The sequence below is a fragment of the Herpailurus yagouaroundi genome, unplaced genomic scaffold (assembly GCF_014898765.1).
Source record: "Herpailurus yagouaroundi ecotype Mexico unplaced genomic scaffold, PumYag 182, whole genome shotgun sequence".
Classification (NCBI taxonomy): domain Eukaryota; kingdom Metazoa; phylum Chordata; class Mammalia; order Carnivora; family Felidae; genus Herpailurus; species Herpailurus yagouaroundi.
The window spans coordinates 43917668-43938295 of NW_024412413.1; the positions used below are offsets into that span (position 1 = coordinate 43917668).

General features: G+C 36.4%; 1 protein-coding gene across 1 annotated transcript; it reads right to left on the reverse strand.

The window, feature by feature from the left end:
* Window positions 1-13940: 13940 nt before the first annotated feature.
* ATXN7L3B (ataxin 7 like 3B) lies at window positions 13941-17669 on the reverse strand. The gene has a single exon (XM_040491409.1). The coding sequence runs from the start codon at window positions 17337-17339 to the stop codon at window positions 17046-17048; it is 294 nt and encodes a 97-aa protein (XP_040347343.1). The 5' UTR covers window positions 17340-17669; the 3' UTR covers window positions 13941-17045.
* Between the last annotated feature and the right edge of the window lie 2959 nt (window positions 17670-20628).

Consider the following 20628-nt stretch of genomic DNA (forward strand, 5'->3'; position numbering starts at 1 on the left):
GTTTTTAAAACCCCATTGCACACATGAAAAAAAACCTAGGCTCAGAAAAGTTATCTAATATGCAAAATGGCAAGATTATTGGTCATAAAGCTGGGTTTAAAATCCAGATTTCTGTAATTTTTAAATCCTTACACTTTGCCACTGCATAGTACTGTTTTTCTAAAGACTCAACTTGGTTTTGAACAAGCTCATGAGACAATTATTAAATGAGAGTGTTAAATGTTCTTTTCTTCTTTCATATTTGTAGACAATAACCCCAGTGCTTTAGTTAAATTTATAGAGGTGACTCAACTGAGAAATTCATTTCAAGTCGACTGAGTGTCAAAAGACATTATAAGATCTAAAATCTTACCAAGGGATTAGCAACTTGGACCACCTGTGCTTACTACTGATGGTAATGGCAGAGTGTTCATGCATCTTAAAGCTGCACTAATTTAGAACCATTCAACTTAAATACAATCTCTATTACATACAGATACAGATTTTATCCATTTGTCTACAAATCACATCTGGTAAAAAGAGCCAGATGGTTTTCCCCAAATTTGGAAAGTACATTTGTAATGGCTTAGCATACAAAAATTCATCCTGGGATCTGTGAGAGAAGTCTCAAGGGATGAGATGATTATCCTATAGTCTAACAGAGATATAACTGGAGGTTATGAGACTGCCCACACAGAGAGACACGCAATACCTATTAAGATGGCATATATATTAACTTTTATCTAGAACCCCCGGATCAACAGTCACCGTGACATATTCTTGGAAATACTGATGTTGGTGACTCAAACTGAGAAGTTAACATTGTTTATTTGGAAAGAGATATTTGTAGCATCGAAAGTATATTTACCAATAGTTACCAATTCTAATTATGCTGGGTAGGCCATAAGTCTTAAATAAACGGCTATACCAAAACCTTTTTTACTTCTTAATGTATTTACAAACAAGTATTTACACCAACCCAAAAACAATTCTGACAACTGGAAAAAAGCCTATTAAGACTGGAAGCAGAAAGGATGACTTTTATTAAATAAGAGATGATCGAATGGGAAATTATTTTCAAAATGAATGATTCTGTAGCAAACATCATGATAAAACAGAAAAATATATGTATTCAGTGTATAATGTTAAATGAGATGCTCTAACCCCATGATATTTATATCCTAAGGTTTTCCTTGATTTAAACCTTAGCCTAGAAGGTTCAACTGAGTTTACTGATTTCCCTCACAAGAGTACAGGACTAAGAAAATGAAACCTGTTTTTGAGAGATATCTTGCCTTAGGAGTATATCATAATTATAATATTTGCTATTACAAAGATTTACAATAAATGCACAATATTTAACTGAATTAATTGGACTGTATATGTAGAAAAAATATTTTTTAGTTCTTCAAAACATGGTTTGTACATTTATATATTTTGCTCATGACGGACCACTCGCATCTCATATTGCTAAGTCATAATGGAATGAATTACTGATACAGGCAAGCATTTCACAGCCGATGTCCAGAGAAAAAAGAGAGCAAAGACAGAAGGAGGAAGCTACATAAATTATGTAATTGTATTTTTTCCATGATGAAAATATATATATATAATGGGCAAAGAATTATGATAGAAGAAGTCAAATTGTTATATTTTGCTGACGTTTAGTATTTAGTGCAATATTTAGTGCAGACATTGGCAATCCTGTAACAACAATGTAATAAATAGGCCTTTAGAATAAGCAAAGCACTTAAGGTAACAGGTGTAATTCTTGGGTAAGCTCTCTTTTACATAAGCTGTGCTCTCCTTCACATGTGACACAGTAAAGATTATAATTATACTCACACATTTACATACACTTAAAAATATTTTAATAGCAAAATGCATCATCAACTACTCTGAAAGATTTTTTTTGGTTAGAGCATCTTTCTGTGAAATTACTGCAATACTTGGATACATGTTTAAATTACCAAATAAACAAAGAGATAACACACTGCAGAGAAGTAACTTCTTTTTCCTTCTAGAATACATAATTAATATGTATCCTTTGAAGACAATTAAAAATTCAATGACAGGGGCGCTTGGGTGGCGCAGTCGGTTAAACGTCCGACTTCAGCCAGGTCACGATCTCGCGGTCTGTGAGTTCGAGCCCCGCGTCGGGCTCTGGGCTGATGGCTCGGAGCCTGGAGCCTGTTTCCGATTCTGTGTCTCCCTCTCTCTCTGCCCCTCCCCCGTTCATGCTCTGTCTCTCTCTGTCCCAAAAATAAATAAACGTTGAAAAAAAAAATTTAAAAATAAAAAATTCAATGACAGATAACAAGACATTAAATAGAGGGCAACTCCCAAACGTTCCACTAGATCTCTCTCACATTAGTGAACATTGGGTATGCAGTTGCAATATTCATATGCATTGACTGATCTGAGGCAAGTAAGAATAAAATACACTGATATTTAAAAAACCCTGACATAGCCATGACTTTATTTAATTCTGACAACATCACTGTGCAGGTACAATGGTAGAAACTATTATTCCTGTTTTAAATGTGAGAAAACATGAGTTTCAAGATGATTTATCAATGATCACATGGCTCTTCTTTGGCAGAACAGGTACTATCATCTTGTTTTCAAGTCTGGGGCTTTAACTCAAGTCACAAATTAGTTCAAAATAAATTCCAATTACTTTAAAATAATCTAGTACATTGATTTGGTCCTTCTGTGAGATTGCACTTGAATTATTTTTAGATCAAAGGCTCTTTCCATTAAATGATGCTCAGAAGCCACTTCACTGATTCTCTAGTTGAACTGTTGAGTAATTGGTTGACCTGTAGCAAAGCCACAGAGTTAAGAACAAAGAAAAAAATCACTGGGGAAAAGTGGGTGACATTTAAAATTATAGCTTAAATGATTTAAAATCTAGTTGTTATTTTCTTAACAATTTGTCTTTGTTCACAAATCTAAAAATGATGTTTCCAATGGTGAATTCTTTTGAAAAGTAATTGCTTAAAAAAATCTATTCAAACATGACATTTATCCATACATGAAATTATCTGAGGCTCTAAATAGATAGAGGATTTGGCCACTATTTGGAAATTATTGTTTGGTTACTAAAAGAAGTTAATCAAGATTTAAAATTGAGTTCAGTTTCCATCATGGCAAGAACAAATATGCCAGGGTTAATAAAACCTTAGAATGATTTTAATTTTAGCAAGCACAACAGTAAAAATAAATGATGGAATATATGAGCACTGCAGGCAAATGGAGAAATGTCTTAAAGCTAGGAGTTTTCTCTGTTCTAGTGGTTAAATTTAATCGTAGCTAAGATTTGTTGGCTCCTTTTGTTGTGGTATTGTATGTTTTGTTATAAATTTTTCTTTTGCTGTAATAAGCTACCTGATCATAAGTTTGTTTTTCTATGTAAAACTAAAATGTAAAATTTGTGACTAAATCATCATATAATAGTCCACCCTCAAAACCTAACATTTTAGCTTCTTACGCAAGTTGTGATGATCTCATTCATGCTGTCCCGCAAAAAGAGAAAATAAACTCATCAAATTTTAATTGCCAAGGTGCTTCATAGGAAATGGAAGCTATGAGATGAATATTAATTTATCTTATTTGCCTTTTGTAACCAAATATAAAAACTTCCCATTTCACTGTTTGGATTAACAACGTACTAGGCAAAAAAGGACAAATAGTAGTTTGCTACATTTCTAAAAGATAATTTTAAAATTCTTGATTCTTAGAAAAACTGAATTTGCTTAAAAGTGTGTGATGTTACATTTTTAAAAAAGATAAATGAAAACCTGGAATATACAAATATCTAGTAAGAAGATTGATTTCATAATTGAAATAATGGTAAGAGAATTTTGTTCATCCTTTGCTAAGAACAAAATGAATCCATTGTTTTATTCTGAATTATATGACAGAACATTATTCCATTCATTATACATTTACTTCTGTCATTATTCTAGCAATATTTATTGAACATCTATAATGTGCTAGACACTGTGTTGGGCAGTATACAACACAATCTTGTCAGTTCTCATGAAACTTACATTCTAATAGACAATTCTCCACCTCGTAAGGAGCTATATTAGGGTAAATGGTCCCTGCTTACAAGGACTGTCTTACTCTGTTCCTCTCCATTAGTCATGGGAGAGGTGAGAGTGATTTGCATAGAGATTTGAGACCGAGGTGGTGGGAGGTAGAGTAGGCAGGGGAGTGCTCCAAAGAGGGGGCTGTCACAATCTGTTGTTCACATACCACATATTATTGATAAGTTTTCCCTGTGATGGAAATAAAAGTCGACAACCAAGATCCCTAAATATCAGATGCCGACTTATTAACATTAGCTGTAATAACTCTTCTGTGTAATGACAGAAGGGTGCAAGAATAGATTAATAAAACCACCTCTATTCAAATAATATTCCAATAGGGTAGAATATATAAAAGAATAAAGACTCCAATTGGTTTATCTAGTATTTATTATAGGTTATTCATTATTAACAGGAAGAAAAATAATGTATAGTACAGTCTACCCCACCCTGCATGATAATAGTGTCAACTGGTCTATAACAGTTACAATTTTTACTACTTGGGAAAGCTATGAGATAGTCCCAAGGGAGCACTAGAGGCAGAAAGTGGTATATTAGGGGCATTTATTAGGTTCAGATTGAAAAAGATAATTAAGCTACTTTATCGTGTGGATGTATAAAATATTTATCAGACCTCCTGTCTTAACAGGGCCCAAAGGGTTATTACTAGAGTGACCCTACATCCTGGTTTTCTTGGGAGAGTCTCGGTTTACAACGGTTATTTAGGTGTTATTGATGGTGCCTCCTTGTCCTTTCGAAAGTATTATGTTTTGGGCAATAAATTATATCATTACCTAGTTAAGGCCCACAGACTAACAGAGATTTTTAAAAAATAGATTTGAAGGCCAAACTATAATGGGGGTGGTGACAGTAAGTCTTTAAAGCAAGTGGTAAATTTACACAGAAAGTAATATTTGATAATAGTATGAAACTGATCAGAAGTTAGAAACAAAGGTATGCCTTGCATTGGCATATAGTAAAAAATGTACAGGGGATTAACTGATGGAGTAATTTGGGATATATGGAAAAATTAAAGGATAAAGTTATTTGAATCTGGACCTTCCATGCTTTATATGGGTTGGAGTAAACAGTTTAGCTCATGGCATCACAGAATGTTAGAAGTGGAATGGAACCAAGAAATCACTTCATTTAAGCCTATTAATTTATCAGTGAAAGAACTTGTCTGTTTGGGGTCACAGAGTTTGTTGTAGAGTCACAACTGAGCTTACTGTTTGGGTTTTTTTTCCTCAATCTATTACACAAAGTCTAAATCAATTGTTGCATCACTGTTGAATCCAATATTAAGCAGACATAACACAAGCACTTTCAATTGGAAAAGAAAATTTAGCTGGAAGGGAAGTACTTCAGAAGCCAACACTAATATGCCTTCAAACTGTAAAAGTAGTTGCTCTGCAAGGAAGCCCTAAACGGTAATAATTCATACAGCAGCAAGAGCAAAAGCAGATTAGCTAACCTTACTCTGAACTGGGGCTTGGTTTAGTTACATCATGTGTGTGCACAGGCATATGGGCATGCATGGGTGCATGTGTCTGAAAACAGAAAGGGCTGGGAGACTGGGGAGAATCCAGTGGGAGAAGAGTAAGTTTAGGAGACAAAAACACATTAACAGTAGAGAGGCCATTATGTATTTAAAGCAGCACTCGAATTTTGCAGATGTAAGATTAACCTTGCAGGTGTAAGGTGTTATATTAACGAGTTTGTTTGCTTAGAGTTCTGTGAAATTATATCCCTAATTATGATTTATCTATTTACCTGATAAAATCCAAGTAAGGGATTTATGCCAATATTAAAGATCACCATCTAATGACATTTGCTTTCAAGAGCATCCAGGATGCTCCTGATAGAAATGGAAGGGATACGTGGTTTTATATCAATTAACAGATTTTTTTTCCCCCATCTACAAGAATCATAACATGATAATTTCCCTGGAGCTTTAAGCTTTCCATTTGAATGGTTCTCTTTCTCTAACACAGGGTTCTCTCTCTAACACACAGGTTCCAACTCCTTTGTTCCATCTCCATCCCCCTCCAACAATCCATTCCCATTTTACTCTTCATCTACTCTGACAAATTTATCCTAGGTAACTCTAACTCTATGTTTTCAGTTTAAGTATCACTTTCTCAGGAAAGCCTTAATTTATTCCTGCACTACCCATTATCCCAACTAGGCTAAAACGTATATAGTTTTTATAACTGTGAAGTACTATTGCTATATCTAATAGTAGAAAGAGAAAGTCAGAGTTCATAAAGAATGAGTTACCTTCCCAAATTCACTACTAATAGAGTATCAAGAGACAAACATCTGAGTGCAATGCCCAGCAACTTTTCTCCTTATACTTTGCATTTTCTTATGCAATTCACTTTGAGATTTTTCATTAATGCAGATAGTACCTTCCTCCTCCCAAGGATTCTTGTTTAAATACTCCCCATTCCCTTTAGCCTATATTTTTCTTTCTCCCCTTTTGCTACCAACTGTTTTCCTTCTTTTTCTTCAGTCTTAGAGCTATCTAGGTGGACCCATACCATTTGCGTTTTAGGCTAACCCACCTACGCTATCTATCAAAAGTTGATGTGTGATTTCTTGGCTGCTAATTTTTTGAATTTGGAATATATTTTAGAAAAGATACAGTATTAACATCTCTGAAATATTTTAATATTATAATCACTTATTTGTGATAGTAATACAGGCAGCATTATCTTTGCAGGTTGTATGGACAGTAAAATTGATCATGCAAGCTGAAACAGTGCAAAGTAATCTTAACAAAGGGGAAGAATTAAGGTCATCTAATCACTTTAAAAATTTTTTTGTGAAAATATTAAAAGCTTTTATTTTTTTAATTAAAAAATTAATGTTTAGTTTTGAGAGAGAGAGAGTGCAAGCAGGAAAGGAATGGAGAGAGAGGGAGACACAGAATCTGAAGCAGGCTCCAGGCTCTGAGTTGTCAGCACAAAGCCCCACGCAGGGCTCAAACTCACGAACTGAGATATCATGACCTGAGCCGAAGATGGACACTTAACTGGCTGAGCTACCCATGCGCCCCTAAAAACTCTTTTATTTTCAGTGAGCAAATGTATGAGGAAGTAAAAAATCATAAAACCAGTATTTATTTATTATGCTGTAAATATAAATATTAGAAACACTGAAAATAATTTTCATTTGTATTAAAATACATCAAGATTAGTTTTAACAGTGCTTACCTTATTCTCATAAATAAGTCATGATTTGGGATGAGGATATTTCTAAGTCTTGGAAAGTTATCATAATCCTTCCTCAGTTTGGATCAGTTACAGCTGTATTAGTTTTTAATGCTGTGTAATTACTTACCACAAATCTAGCTGCTTAAAACAGTCCTCACTTATCTCACTGTTCTCCGGGTCAGAAGTCAGGGCACGCTTGGCAGAGGGGTCTCGGGAGCCAAAGACGAAGTGCCAGCTGGGCTAGGCTTTTATCTGAAGGCTTTGGGAAAGGATCAGCTTCCAAGCTCATTCAGATTGTTGGCATATTTCATTTTCTGTGGGTTTTGGTCTGATGGATACTCCTTTCCTTGCTAGCTATCAGAAAGGCCACTCAGCTGCAAGACGCACCTGCATTCCTTTTCATGTGCCCCCCTTTCATCTTCAATGCCGGCAATGGTTCACTGAATCCTTCCCACACAAATCTGATGTCTTCTACCACGAAATGGAGAACACTTTGCTTTTAAAGTCCTCACTTGACTGGGTCAAGTCCAGTCAAATAATCTCCAGGTCAACTGACTTGGCACTTGACTTACATCTGCAAAATCCCTTCACGATAGTATTTAGCTTACTGTTTGGTTGAATAACCAGGTAACAAAAATCTCAAGACCATCTTTAGAATTCCACCTACCACACATTTTGCCCCCTGTGCCCTCAATATTTTGAAATATATCTGATATCCCTTAATGTCAAGTATACTAGTAGTTTCACTTCCTCTGAAACATCTTTATTCTTTTTGTCACATTTTCTCATTTACATTGATAATTTTGCCTTCATTAAGTTCCTCTGGCTGCATACCTTGGGTCTTGAGAACGTGGGCAGTATCACCATTCCCATGGTCAGCCATCTTCTGATCACATCTGATTGCACTTTTAGTGTCACCACCTTGTTTCTTTGCTGCACTTTCACTTTTATCATTATAATGTAATATATAATTAAACTGTATAATTATAATGGTAAAGGTGAAAGTGCAGCGAAGAAAAATCAAAATAAAGTGGCCCGAGGGGTTATAAATGGGAGACAAGGAGGCAAACACAAACACACACTCTGCTGTCTAAATAAGCAAGCACAGTGACATCACCAACAGACTGTGCTTCATGATGATTCTTTCCTTTATCTCTTTTTTCCAGTTTGATTAAACTGAGATTTTACCATATACATTGAATTTTTTTATTTTACTGGCATTCTTTTCATTTTGAAAAGTTCCAATCATTTCATTTTCATAACTGCATCATTATTCTCTCTTGTTCATGTTTGTAATTCCATCCACTGACTTAAGGGTTTAATTCATAGCCTTTATATTGTGTTTAATAATTTTATTTACTGGAAAGTAGTACTACATTTGTAGAGATTTAGCAGAAATAATAATCTACAGAATCAGAACTCCTTTCTTGTAAGCAGCATTATTAAATGCAGAATATGATAACTATAAGGGAAATCTTTATTTTTTTACTTTATTTTTTTAATGTTTTATGTATTTTTTTTGAGAGAGAGAGACAGAGTATGAGCAGGGGAGGGGGCAGAGAGAGAGAGCGAAGAGAGAGAGAAGAATCCAAAGCAGGCCCCAGTCTCTGAAATCTTTAAAGAAATAGATGTTTCTTTCATTGCGAGCTTGTATTTTGTGAGAATGTTGAGGGACCCAAATTCTATCACATGGTCAAGAGGTGTATCATCTTGGACACATACTAAGCAATTTTCAGGTGGACTGTTCTCTGAGTAGCAGGGTAGGTAACTATGTGAAAGCAAAGATATGGGTACATATTCCCAAAGGAAATGATGATGATGATGATGATGATGATGTTATTTTTATTTTTTACTTTCAGCTCAGGCCATGGCAGAGACTTTCTTATCTGTTTGCTCTGTAGTCAGGAAGGTCTCTGTCTCTTTCACTCTGGCCATCCTTTCAGTAAGGGTGAAAAGAGTATGTCAGGTGCCTTGTATTTATGTGCAGCGTAATGGTCTCAATTTTTGATGATAAAGGCATAATCTCCCATTCTCATCTGAAAGTTTCCGGTGTTTGTATGTTCCTCAGTGCAGCACCACTTTCTGTTTTTGCTTGTATCTCTGGTTTGTGCTTTTGAGTGTGTGTGTATTTATGAGGGAAAGCTGGTGTGTTTCCCTTACTTTATTGGCAGGATAGCAAGACCCTTGTAGTATCTTTGTTGCAATTTATTCAGTATTCATTCAGATGTTTTGCATCAAGAAGTCTTTTTCCAATATCTAGATCATATACACATGGAAGTAGAAGTCCAGTTTAGCATTTGGGTATGCTTTTTATTACGTATGTATATATCCCTAAGCAATATATAGCATTGGTTTGCACATTGTTAAGCTTCAAACAAAAGGTAGCAAATTATAAGAATATAAGTTTTACTAAGTATTTATTTGTATAGCCTTGGCTATCTTCACTTCTGTATAGTGACTATTTCTATTTTTTATTTATTTTATTTAAATGTTTATTTATTTTGAGAGAGAGCACCTGTGTGGGGCGGGGGAGGGGCAGAGAGTGAGAGGGAGAGAATCCCAAGCCAGCTCTGCACTGTCAGTCAGCATAGAGCCTAACGTGGGACTCGAACTCACCAACTGTGAGATCATGACCTGAACTGAAATCAAGAGTCTGATGCTTAACTGACTGAGCCAGCCAGGTGCTCCTAGTGACTATTTTTAAATGGGAATTTATATAGCTTTCAACTTTTTCCTATTACAAATAATGGTACAAGAGGTTGACAATTGGAGTATTGGTTATGCTTATCAACTGCAGTATTTCCAAACTGCTTTTCAAAAATATATCAATTTACAGCCCACCAGAAATATAAGAGTTTTAATTGCTCTATATGACTCTCAGACTTGATATCATCACCCTTTTTTATTTTAACCACACTGAATGGTATAAACTGGTATTTCATGTTTTTAGTTTGCATTTCTCTGAATCTAAGTAAACTTTTCACATCTTTTTTTGCCATTTGAATTTCTTCAAATGAGATGCTCTTTACTTTGTTCATTTGTAAATTGTGTAACTATTTTCTTAACAATTTACCAGTGATAAGAACTACGGCACTTCTAGTAGCATGTCATAGCATTTTGTGTTTCTAGTATGACAAGGCACAGAAAGCTTTACATTTATGAAAATGGTCCAATATGTCAATCTTTTATTTTGGTGGTTTACTTTAGAAATCTTCCTATAATTATATACATACGCTCCTACATGTCTCTACAAAGGTTTCATGTTTTACTTTTCCACAGTAAGTCTTAAATCTACATGGTAATTTTTATATGGTTTTATACATAAATTTTCGCATGGTTTTATGGGTAATTCCAGAACAATATATTAGTTTATAATCCACTAATTATAGTACATTAGGATTTGGATTTAGTCATACACCAGAATAATATAAATGTGCGTGTGTTTTTCCGTTTAATTCTAAAATCTTTATTCTGTTTTTTTCTGCACCAAAACCACACTATGTAAGACAATTTGTTAAAAAGATCTTGTCTATTCTTGCACCTTGCTTTTCATCTAAAACTTAAAATTAGTTTGTCAAATTACACAAAAATATCCACTTGGATTTTAATCAAGATTACTTTCAATTCATATATTTGGAGTGATGATAATGAACTTCCAATCTATGAACACCCTATTACTCTCCATGTATTTGGGTTTACTTCGATATGCCAGAAGAAAATTTTATCATCTTCTCCATAAAACTGTATACCTCTCTTGTCATATTAATTCATAAGACCATTATAATTTTTTTTGCATCATATTGTAAATGTTAAGTTTTAAAATTTCTATTATTCTGATTTTGGATATTGATTTTATATCCAGCAACTCTATTGTATTCTACCATTATTTCCAATGGTATGTTAATAGATTCTATAAAATTACCCATGTTGATATCATTTGAGAATGAGAATTTTTTTTTTCCATTCCTGCTTTTAAAGAGAATACTTCCAAGTATTCACGGTTAAGCAAAGCAACTGTAGATTTTTTAATACATACTTTATCATTGTATGAAACTTTTTTAGCCTTTGTTTCTATGTGACTAATAAGCATTTTTAAATCAATAATTGGTATTTAATTTTGAAACTATTTTTCTGTATCTATCAAAATTTTCACATGGTTTTTCTTCAATGATTTTCTGAGTAAAAATCTTTCTTTCCTGGTATTAACCTTACTTGTTGATAATGTTTATTTTTGATATTTTAAAGGAGTTGGTTTGCTAACATCTTCATTTTTTTTCATCTATCTTCACAATACACTTAGCTTATAATCATGTTTTTTTGTCGTATTGTCTATAAAATTCTAAGTAGCTAGTGTTTATGTATCTGGGTAGAGATGAGATTAGTTTTCTTAACTTCTAGATGTATTCATTTGTTAAAAAGATAAAAGTTCCTTGGAGTTATATTTTTAAAGATTTTCCATTTTTTCAATGTTTTCAGATTCATTGCCTTTAAGTTTTCACTAGCATCTCAATTTTTTAATTCTACTTTAACTGTCATTTTGTCCTTTACTCCATTCATTTATTAGTTTAAAAATTCATTGCTTCAACAACGAGCACTAGCCTAGCACCAGAATTCTACTTTTGCTTCTATTGCTTCTGTATTTTTTTTGAAATATGAGTAAATCACTGTTTTGAACATATTTTCTCATCTCTAAAATGAATGTACTATTTCCTTTTCAGCACACATTTTTCCAGCAAGGCTCAAGTAATATATGATTGAAAATTTTTGAAAAACATTTTGAAAAATATGGAAAGAGAAAAGCCACACAAGGATTTATAGGTTTATCTGCAATATTTTTTAACAAGTGCATCACTTGTAACAAACGTTATCCTCCTAAGCATCATGGGCATTATTTGGAACATGAATGAGAATTAAACAGCTTGCATCCTCCACAGCAGAGTGAAACTTCTAAAGTCTGATGTTACTCTAACTGATCTGAGAACCAGCACTAACCAAGGTAACTATTTTGAGGACTAACATGAAAAGGTGTTTAATAAAGTACAAGTGCTGGGCTTTTATTTTAGCACATTAATATACTAATTTTATACTTTTTAAAATGTTGTTTTTTGAGAGAGAGAGAGAGAGAATGCACAAGCAGAGGAGGGGCAGAGAGAGAGGGGGACAGAGGATCCAAAGTGGAGTCTGCGTGGGCAGCAATGAGCCCAGCGTGGGGCTGGAACTCATGAACCACAAGGTCATCACCTGAGCCAAAGTCAGATGCTCAACTGAATGAGCCGCCCAGGTACCCCCTTTTTAAAAAATTATAACACATAAGGGGCACCTGGGTGGCTCAGTCTGTTAAGCATCCAACTTCAGCTCAGGTCATGATCTCATGGTCCATGAATTCAAGCCCCTTGTTGGGCTCTGGGTTGACAGCTCAGAGCCTGGAGCCTGCTTCAGATTCTGTCTCCTTCTCTCTCTCTCTCTGATCCTGTCTGCTCACGCTCTTTCTCTCTCAAAGGTAAAAGTAACTCAGATGGGTCCTAATGAGTTATAATGACCAATACTAAATTATTACTAATTATTACTGTGTGCAAAGAAAGCTCTTCCTGAATACTTAACTACAGAGCATACTTTATTTTCAGGGTCTTTATCTTTGTCAACATCAAGTAACCATTAATTAGGTTCCTGACCTCAAGGTACATGCTGTAGTTAAAATGCAGTATCCAGGGAGTTAAAAGGTATGCTTTTTTTTTTTTCTTTTTAAATATGAAGATCATTAGTTAGAAAACATGAAAAGGAAGAATTTAAAAGTCCTGAAATCAAATGGATCCAGTAAGCATTGAGATCTTGCAAATCCTCATTTCGGAAAATTAGGTTAGCACCAAATACATTTAATTTAAATCTAAACATACAAAATAAAATCCAAAAGTATTTGTTGCAGCTACATTTAAATGTTAGGTGACTCAATACCATGGTACAGGTCCATAACATCCCTGAGGTATTGTGCTGAGATGATTTTTCTGCTGGCCCCATTTCTATCATAATTTTTACTCATCTAAATATTACTTCCAATTTGGGACTTTTTTTTTTTAATGAACTAGAACATTTAGCCAACAAGTAAGTTTGAACAGCACTAAGCAATATGTATAATTTCTAAGAGAAGTGCTCCACCTCTGGATTAGGAACTGAAAGGAATAAAAATTCTCAGAATTACTTTAAAAACAAACTGAAGGACCTAAAGAGTTGGGGTAAAAAAATAATGAAAAGTATTGGGAAAAAAATTACCTTTAGAAAGGCCGACTCATTTTCTGCTATGAATCATGTGTCTTTTGAGAGCAAGGGTATGAGCTTGAAAAGGTGGTAAAATGTATATATTATGGTATCTGGAGTTCCACTCAAAGAGAACTGACTTTCATATTGGACTCATTTAGTGACAGGCTTGGATTGTATTTACTTTACCACCTACTTCGTTTCTTACACTGGATGTTGCAGAAGGCTAAATGTGTAGGACTAGATGGAGAAATAAAGTTGGACAAAGTTCCTCTACTTTGATAAAACTCCCATTCAGGAGAAAATGATAAAGGTTCAACAGCAATTCAACATTTATTTTACTACATCAATACCTGAAAAACATGTATAATCTTAAAAGATGAACATACAGTCTAAATAAAGTCATTTTTTAAAATTTTATTAGTACTGTTTACCAATGGGGAGATGCAGTTTATTTACACCAGCAGCCATAGGGGCAAGGGGAATACACAGTTAGCAATCTGTATAGGATGGACTACTTATGCAAAAATAATAATCTCCAAAACAAAGGACAGTGGTGAGCTTCACTACACTTCCCCAATGATCCCAGCATGCGATAATGCCAGGCAATGGCCCCTGGACATGCGGTGGTGGGAACTAATGTATGGAAGAAAAAGCCACAAACCACAAAAATTTGTAAAGAACCCCTTCCCCCCATACACACACACACACTCAGATACATAATAGAATTACAGGGTGATCAATATACTTAATTGAGGAAGGAAGGAGGGATAGGAATTCTGCTGTTAGGGGGAAGATAGGTAGGGAAAGGGAGAGTTCCTAACCACTGTCAACTATATGGTAGGGAGCATTCACTCCCCAGAAAAGAAAGGAGTTAGTTTGTCCCCTCAGGGCACCTGTTGGACCTAGCCCACTTCATACCCAACCAGGAGAGGCCTAGGGCTACTGCCCTAATAACGGGAGGGCAAAAAACAAAAACAATAACCAAGAGGGAGGTAATATGAACCAATGATTATTCAAAATTACTTTCCACTTCTTCCTCCTCTAACCAAGAGAAAGACCAGAAAGCAAACAGTAATATCACAATTAGAGCTCCCTCCCTGAAGGAAGAGTGGACGATGACCCTACCTTCAGCCTGTTTCTCAGACGTTATTTGGGAATAGGCCAGAGTTTTACTTAGATCCTCCTTTCCCTATGTATCCCCTTAGAAGGAGATGTCTATAAAATCAAGGGCAGATAACCCAAAATTATTTTAGCTCTTGCTGAAGTTTAACTTTCTAAAAAGTTATTACAATTCTTGAAGACCAATCTGTAACTACACCTTAACCCTGACCAGAACAATTCCAGGGGGAGAATGCAATAATAGACAGTCTTGAAGCCAGCCCTATTACTATGGTTCCCTTAATGTCTATATGTAACACAAATCAGTCCATACAGTGCGAACAGTTCCTTCTGGGATAAGGATACATGCACAGCAAGGTTTAGAGAAAACAGATCAGGACCCACTCCATCCCCGTGTGTGTCAGTCAGTCTTTCCTGGTCTTCTGCTTAGGTCCTAAGAGGCAGTATCCAAGTGGAGGTGGGAAGATGTAACTCCTTATGAAGTAAGACACAGCAGGAAGGCATCTAGCAAGGCAGTCCTATAGGAAAATGCTTAGGCATGACACTGCCTTTCATATACAAAAAATTATGTTCTCTCCCCATTTTAATCTGAACAGAGGAACCCCTCAGAAAGATTCTTCTCTGGATCTCCTGGAAGAAAAAAAGAAGAAGGAGAAGAAGAAGAAGAAGAAGAAGAAGAAGAAGAAGAAGAAGAAAAGAAAAACTTGAAACAAGCCAAGGAAAGGGAAACTGGGCAGGCTTCAGAAGCAGGAGCATCAAGAGAGATGAATTGAAACTGGTCAGTGTGAAAGCAGGGTGGCAGGCAGCACCTGGAGTCGTGAGCTGCACCAGATAGGCAGTGGAGCAGGGGACAGTAGGAACATGGGGCCAAGCCAGACAGATGAGGCTGGGCCCCTTACTGGGGCACAGAATGAGGTAAGAAAACATTTCAAATAAAGCAGCACCGTTCCCGCTCACTTTGGGGCTCTCACCCCTCTACACTTCATAAACCCTCGATCAGGGAGTAAAGTGGAGGGTAGTTTTGATATGTGGCTCACATTCCCATCCTTGCCTATCCCATTCCCTGACTTCTGACAACAAAAGGACAGCTCTTGTTGTCAAGAATGTCCAAATGGGACTGAATGGAAGGGGCTGCCCCTCATGAGGGACAGAGGTGGGGACAGTCTAGATGGTCACCATAACAGAGCTTTGACTGACCAACCCAAGGAACAGGGGCATTCAATAGGATACTGCAGTCAGATGAGAGACAACCCAGTCTTGCTCCTTGGCTCCTAGCACTAACCCATTAACACTGAAGGTAGCTGGAAGAGGTCCCCTCTGGGCTCAGCTTTCAAATCACAGTCTCCTGCATGGCCATTATACTTTTCAGTAATTCAGGCCTGCCCCTGGCATGAGAGGCAGGTAGTGACCTGGCATAATGACCAAGTCAGACACACGGACTGGCTAGGTAACACTATAGTAACTCAGAGTAGGAAAATGACTGCCCCACCAAACTGTTGTTCACAGCATCATATATCCAGATATGAATCTTGCAGTTTAAGAGATCGTGCATAGTTGCAGAGGCCCCTGCTACCTCTTCAAGGGATCATAACTAAATCCTCAGCCTGCCCGGATAACCAAGTTGTCCATTTACCAAGCCTATGCCACCGGGTGGGGTGCAAGACAAAGGGCTCTGTTCAGCAAAAGGTTAGCCCTTGTCCCCAAGTCTGTTCAAGTCACTGTAAATGCTGGACCTTTGGGAAACTGGTAGCTTTGACCTTTTCTTCTTGTTGGAGCCAAGATCACAGAGCTTCCCCTACCAGATTCAGTTGTAATTCTTTTTCTTGGTTTTCCCAAATTGGAACTGTTAACATCCAGATCTCATACCTGACTTTCACTTGTCTTGGAGAAGTCCAAATCAGAGGCTCAGAGATCACAGGAGCAGTCCCACTGAGGCCCAGTGATTAAGGCCTGACCATCAGCTATGTCCAAACTGTCAGTAACCGAGAAAGCCCTTGACATCAGGCAGACGGCAAGGCTGAGGAACCAAAGGATTTATACGCTGGGTACACAGCTGCTCACCTGTGCACTGGACACAGTACACTTGTGCACTTTCTGCTGTAGAGCTCGACCTGCACGGTACGGTGCACAGGATGCACAGCTCCTCCTGCCCAGGGTTTCAAAGCTGATTCCAGGTAATATACTTATAAAAGGATCCGAATTCCTAAATTCTCCACTTTGGGTTTTTAAAGGCTAGGATCTTCAATGGGAATTGGGACTTTTGTCTTATTTTATTTATTTTATTTTTTTTTCTTTTTCTACTTAGATACCTAACTTCTCCAAACCACAGGACCGGTCTATGTTATTGTCCTGGTCACCCTCTGACTCTCTCATGTTGCAGCTACTGGAATTCTGGGGGTGAGCGTTGCAGCTGCTGATCAGGCCCATTCCCAGATTCTCCGGGAAGGGAGCAAAGCGGAAGGCGGCACGCTCCTTTATCTTCCACAGGCTGAATGCCAAAATCCTTCACGCTACCAGTTTCTGCGAACTCCAGGTAGAAGTAGCCACACTTGACTGCCCGATGCACCTCAAAGCAGAAGCCCAAACAAGAATCCTCTATTAGGTCTACGTATATCTCCTGAGCGATGGCCTCTAGCTTGTTAGTATCCAGGTTAGCCAACGAAATTTCCTCCATTTTAATCTGTAAACGACTGTGGAGAGGGCGCTCGTATTACTCACAGCAGCACCGGCAGCAACACGTCGGGCTCCTCGGGCCGCGCCTAGGCCTAAAGGCCTGTCAGGGCCGCGTCCTCAGGCGGCGGGGGCGGAGGCGTCCGCGGGGGCGGAGGCAGAGCAGCAGCCAGCGGCGACTGCTCCCGAACCTCAAGTCCTTCGGTTTCTTCTGGCGTCTCCCGGGGTCTGGGACTTTGAGCTCAGGCTGGCCCCGGACTCACGGCCAAACGGTCTCAGCGCCTCAGCCAGCAGCCCCGGCCTCTTCCGCTCCCAGGTCCGGGCTTAGCCCCGCCTCCTAACTTCCGCCCCTCAGAACGCCTGCGCACTGGTCCCGCGCAGACTCGCGGTACTTCTCCCTCCGCGCAGGTCCCTGGGAAGCCTTGCCGTTTATGATTTCGTTTGGTTCGGAGAGCTAAACGTGTCGGACTTTCCTTATCTCTAATGTAAATGGATTGCAAGGATGCTGCTGTTTTCTGTTATTTTATTTGTAGATTTAAACATTCTCTAATGAATTCACCACACATGCCTAATTGATTCCCTCATGAAAATGGCAAATAATGACATGCGCCTTTTGGTAGGATCCAAAATATGATTTTAGGAACAGTTCTCCGAATACGTTTGAAAATTTCACTTATATAATTGACTTTTAATTATTTCTAGTTAACTGCCGCATTTGTCATTTAAATCCACTAGATGGTGCAAGGAAACAAATTACAATATAATTTGCCTTTCAGTCTTAAAAATAAGAAGTAGGTACTAAAGACATAATTCACATATATTGATCCCATGAACCTAAGGCGTTTATCTCATTTATAAGTCCATTAAATCAGAGTGATTATAAGTAGATTATCATATACATCTCTAAAATAATGCAAAGAGAAATTTGCACGTCCAGTCTCTATTAAAGCGGGAGGAAACCTGAAATAAAGGAAACCTGGGAAATAAAGGAAGGAAACCTGGGAAATAAAGGTAGCTTTCCCTAAAATTATGCAGCATGAATGTGAGAATTAGATCCAATCTACCGGAGTTTAAATCCTAGATCCAACATTTAGCCGTTCTGTATTTATCTGAATAAAGCTAGTCTCTATTTCATGGTTAACATTAAATGATAGCGTAAAAAAAAATCCTCTTGTGACAGTGCCTTATGTGTAAGCAAACATTCAGTAAATGTGAGCTATTTTAGTCATATTAACTATGGACTAGAATATACCATAATAAAAATACTGTAGTATGTACTTCACTTTTTGCTAGTTTTTTGGTCCCTGCCACCACCACTGAAATAGAGCAGTCTCTTGAATCTTTATAATATATCCAAAAATAGCTGTAACTAAAGAAAGAAAAACTTTAAAATATGTACCTTTCTGATTCTTTAATTTCTTTTCCAGAATAAAGGAAAATATAGACATGTATCTTTCATAATGTATATGATTATCAGAACACTCTCAAATAGTTTTATAAATCATTCTTTTTATCTCACTTCATATGAAGGTTAAGTACCAATTAACCTTATTTGGTTTAGGAGTAATTTATCAGTGCTTGTACCCATCCAAATTTTTTGATTGTGTATTTTATCATCTTAAAAATCACAAATTGGCAGATATAAAAGATTTTGAAAGCTTAGGCCATTTAAGATTCATGCATAATAAAACTTTTTTAACATAGAATTTATTCTTCTACTACAGCTATTATGCAATTTATATGTTCTCCACTCAAAAATTGGTACCATATTTTGATAGGTTAGAATCTGCATGTAGCCATATGTTAATCCATAAAATATAATGATTAAGTGCACAAGCTCTTGAGTCAGATTGCTTCCTACCAGTTACTATCTGTGTGAACTTGTCCTATCTATTTATGTAAATCTGTTTTCTCATTGCAAAATGTTGGGGACAGTTCTTATCACATAGGTTTGTTGTGAGATTTAAACATGACAGTGAATATAAAAATTTTCACAAAGTATCTAACAAAAGTATATAATACTATATTATTATTTTTTTGTGATATGTCTAGTTAATACAGATGTTAAATAGATTGCTTCCACTCCTTTTCTCTCATGCCTTCTGCAAATCTGTTTTAAAGCAATACTTCTTAAACTTTCATGTTCATACAAACCATTCAGAGACCTTTTAAAATGCAGGTTATAGTTCAGTATGTCTCACGTAGGGCCTGGGTTTCTGCATTTCTAACATACTTTGATGCTGCTGGTTCATGGACCACTTTGAGTAGCAAGGAATTAAAAGGGCTTGATAGTGGAAAATTGTTCTTCATGGTGATTGTCTCCCATGTAATTTGTTCTGGCCAAATTATCATGAGAACTTTGCATATTTGATTTTGATGGGAAAGAATAAAAGATTGTTTCTCTGCTTCTTAAGTCCTCCTTATATTGTGAGAGCTGGAACTGAAGTCCTCAATTTATTTAATGAAGAGGGGTCATCAATAAAATATACTTCAAAGTATATTACAAGCAGACCATCATATTAACTGAAATTCAAATAATCAGGACGATGGCTAGGTTTAAATTTTCTGTCCGTATTTTATCAAATTTACTTTTAGAACAGCACCACTTTTGTGACATTGAAAATTTGCATTGATGTTCATCATCACCTTATTACCTCTCTTCTATTTGTTTAATTTAACTAGATTGCCTTACTTCTCACTGAAATGTACTGAAGTCTTTATGTTAAATCAATGATATGCCACAAAAAGAAGTTAGAAGGAACTCCTTAGTTCTATTGCAATCAATAGGGTTGAAGATATGTAAGCCTTTGGTATAAAGATGAAATGAAATAAAATAGATATTCTCCATTATCCAAGCCATTTTTTCAATATAAAGCAAGTGATGGGGATTAATTCTTCATAAGTAAGTGATCTTCAAACAATATGTACATCATATAGGTTTAAAATATTTAGTACACAAATTAAGGTAAGTATAAGGAATTTACCGTGAAAGTTTAATTGTCTTTATTTTCTCCCCATTCAGTTGTAATATATGCACTGAGAAAATCAACTCTTTCAAAGAGGAACATGCTTTAAATTGTTATCTAATGGTTTTTATGAAAGGTTGAAAATCCATAAAACAACTATTTTTTAATAGTCACACATTTTTCTGTGTATGGGTTCACATGAAATAGAAAAGCGAGATAGTAGAGTGCATCATGGATAGTTCTGGTAGCCAAAAGACAGGGGTTGCTACTAATTTATTATTTCTGCTACTAATCTATCAAGTGACTTTGGGCAAGAAGGTGAATTCA

What these genes read in the sequence shown, in the direction of transcription:
- ATXN7L3B (XM_040491409.1), bottom strand. Translation starts at nt 17,339, where the DNA reads ATGGAGGAAATTTCGTTGGCTAACCTGGATACTAACAAGCTAGAGGCC.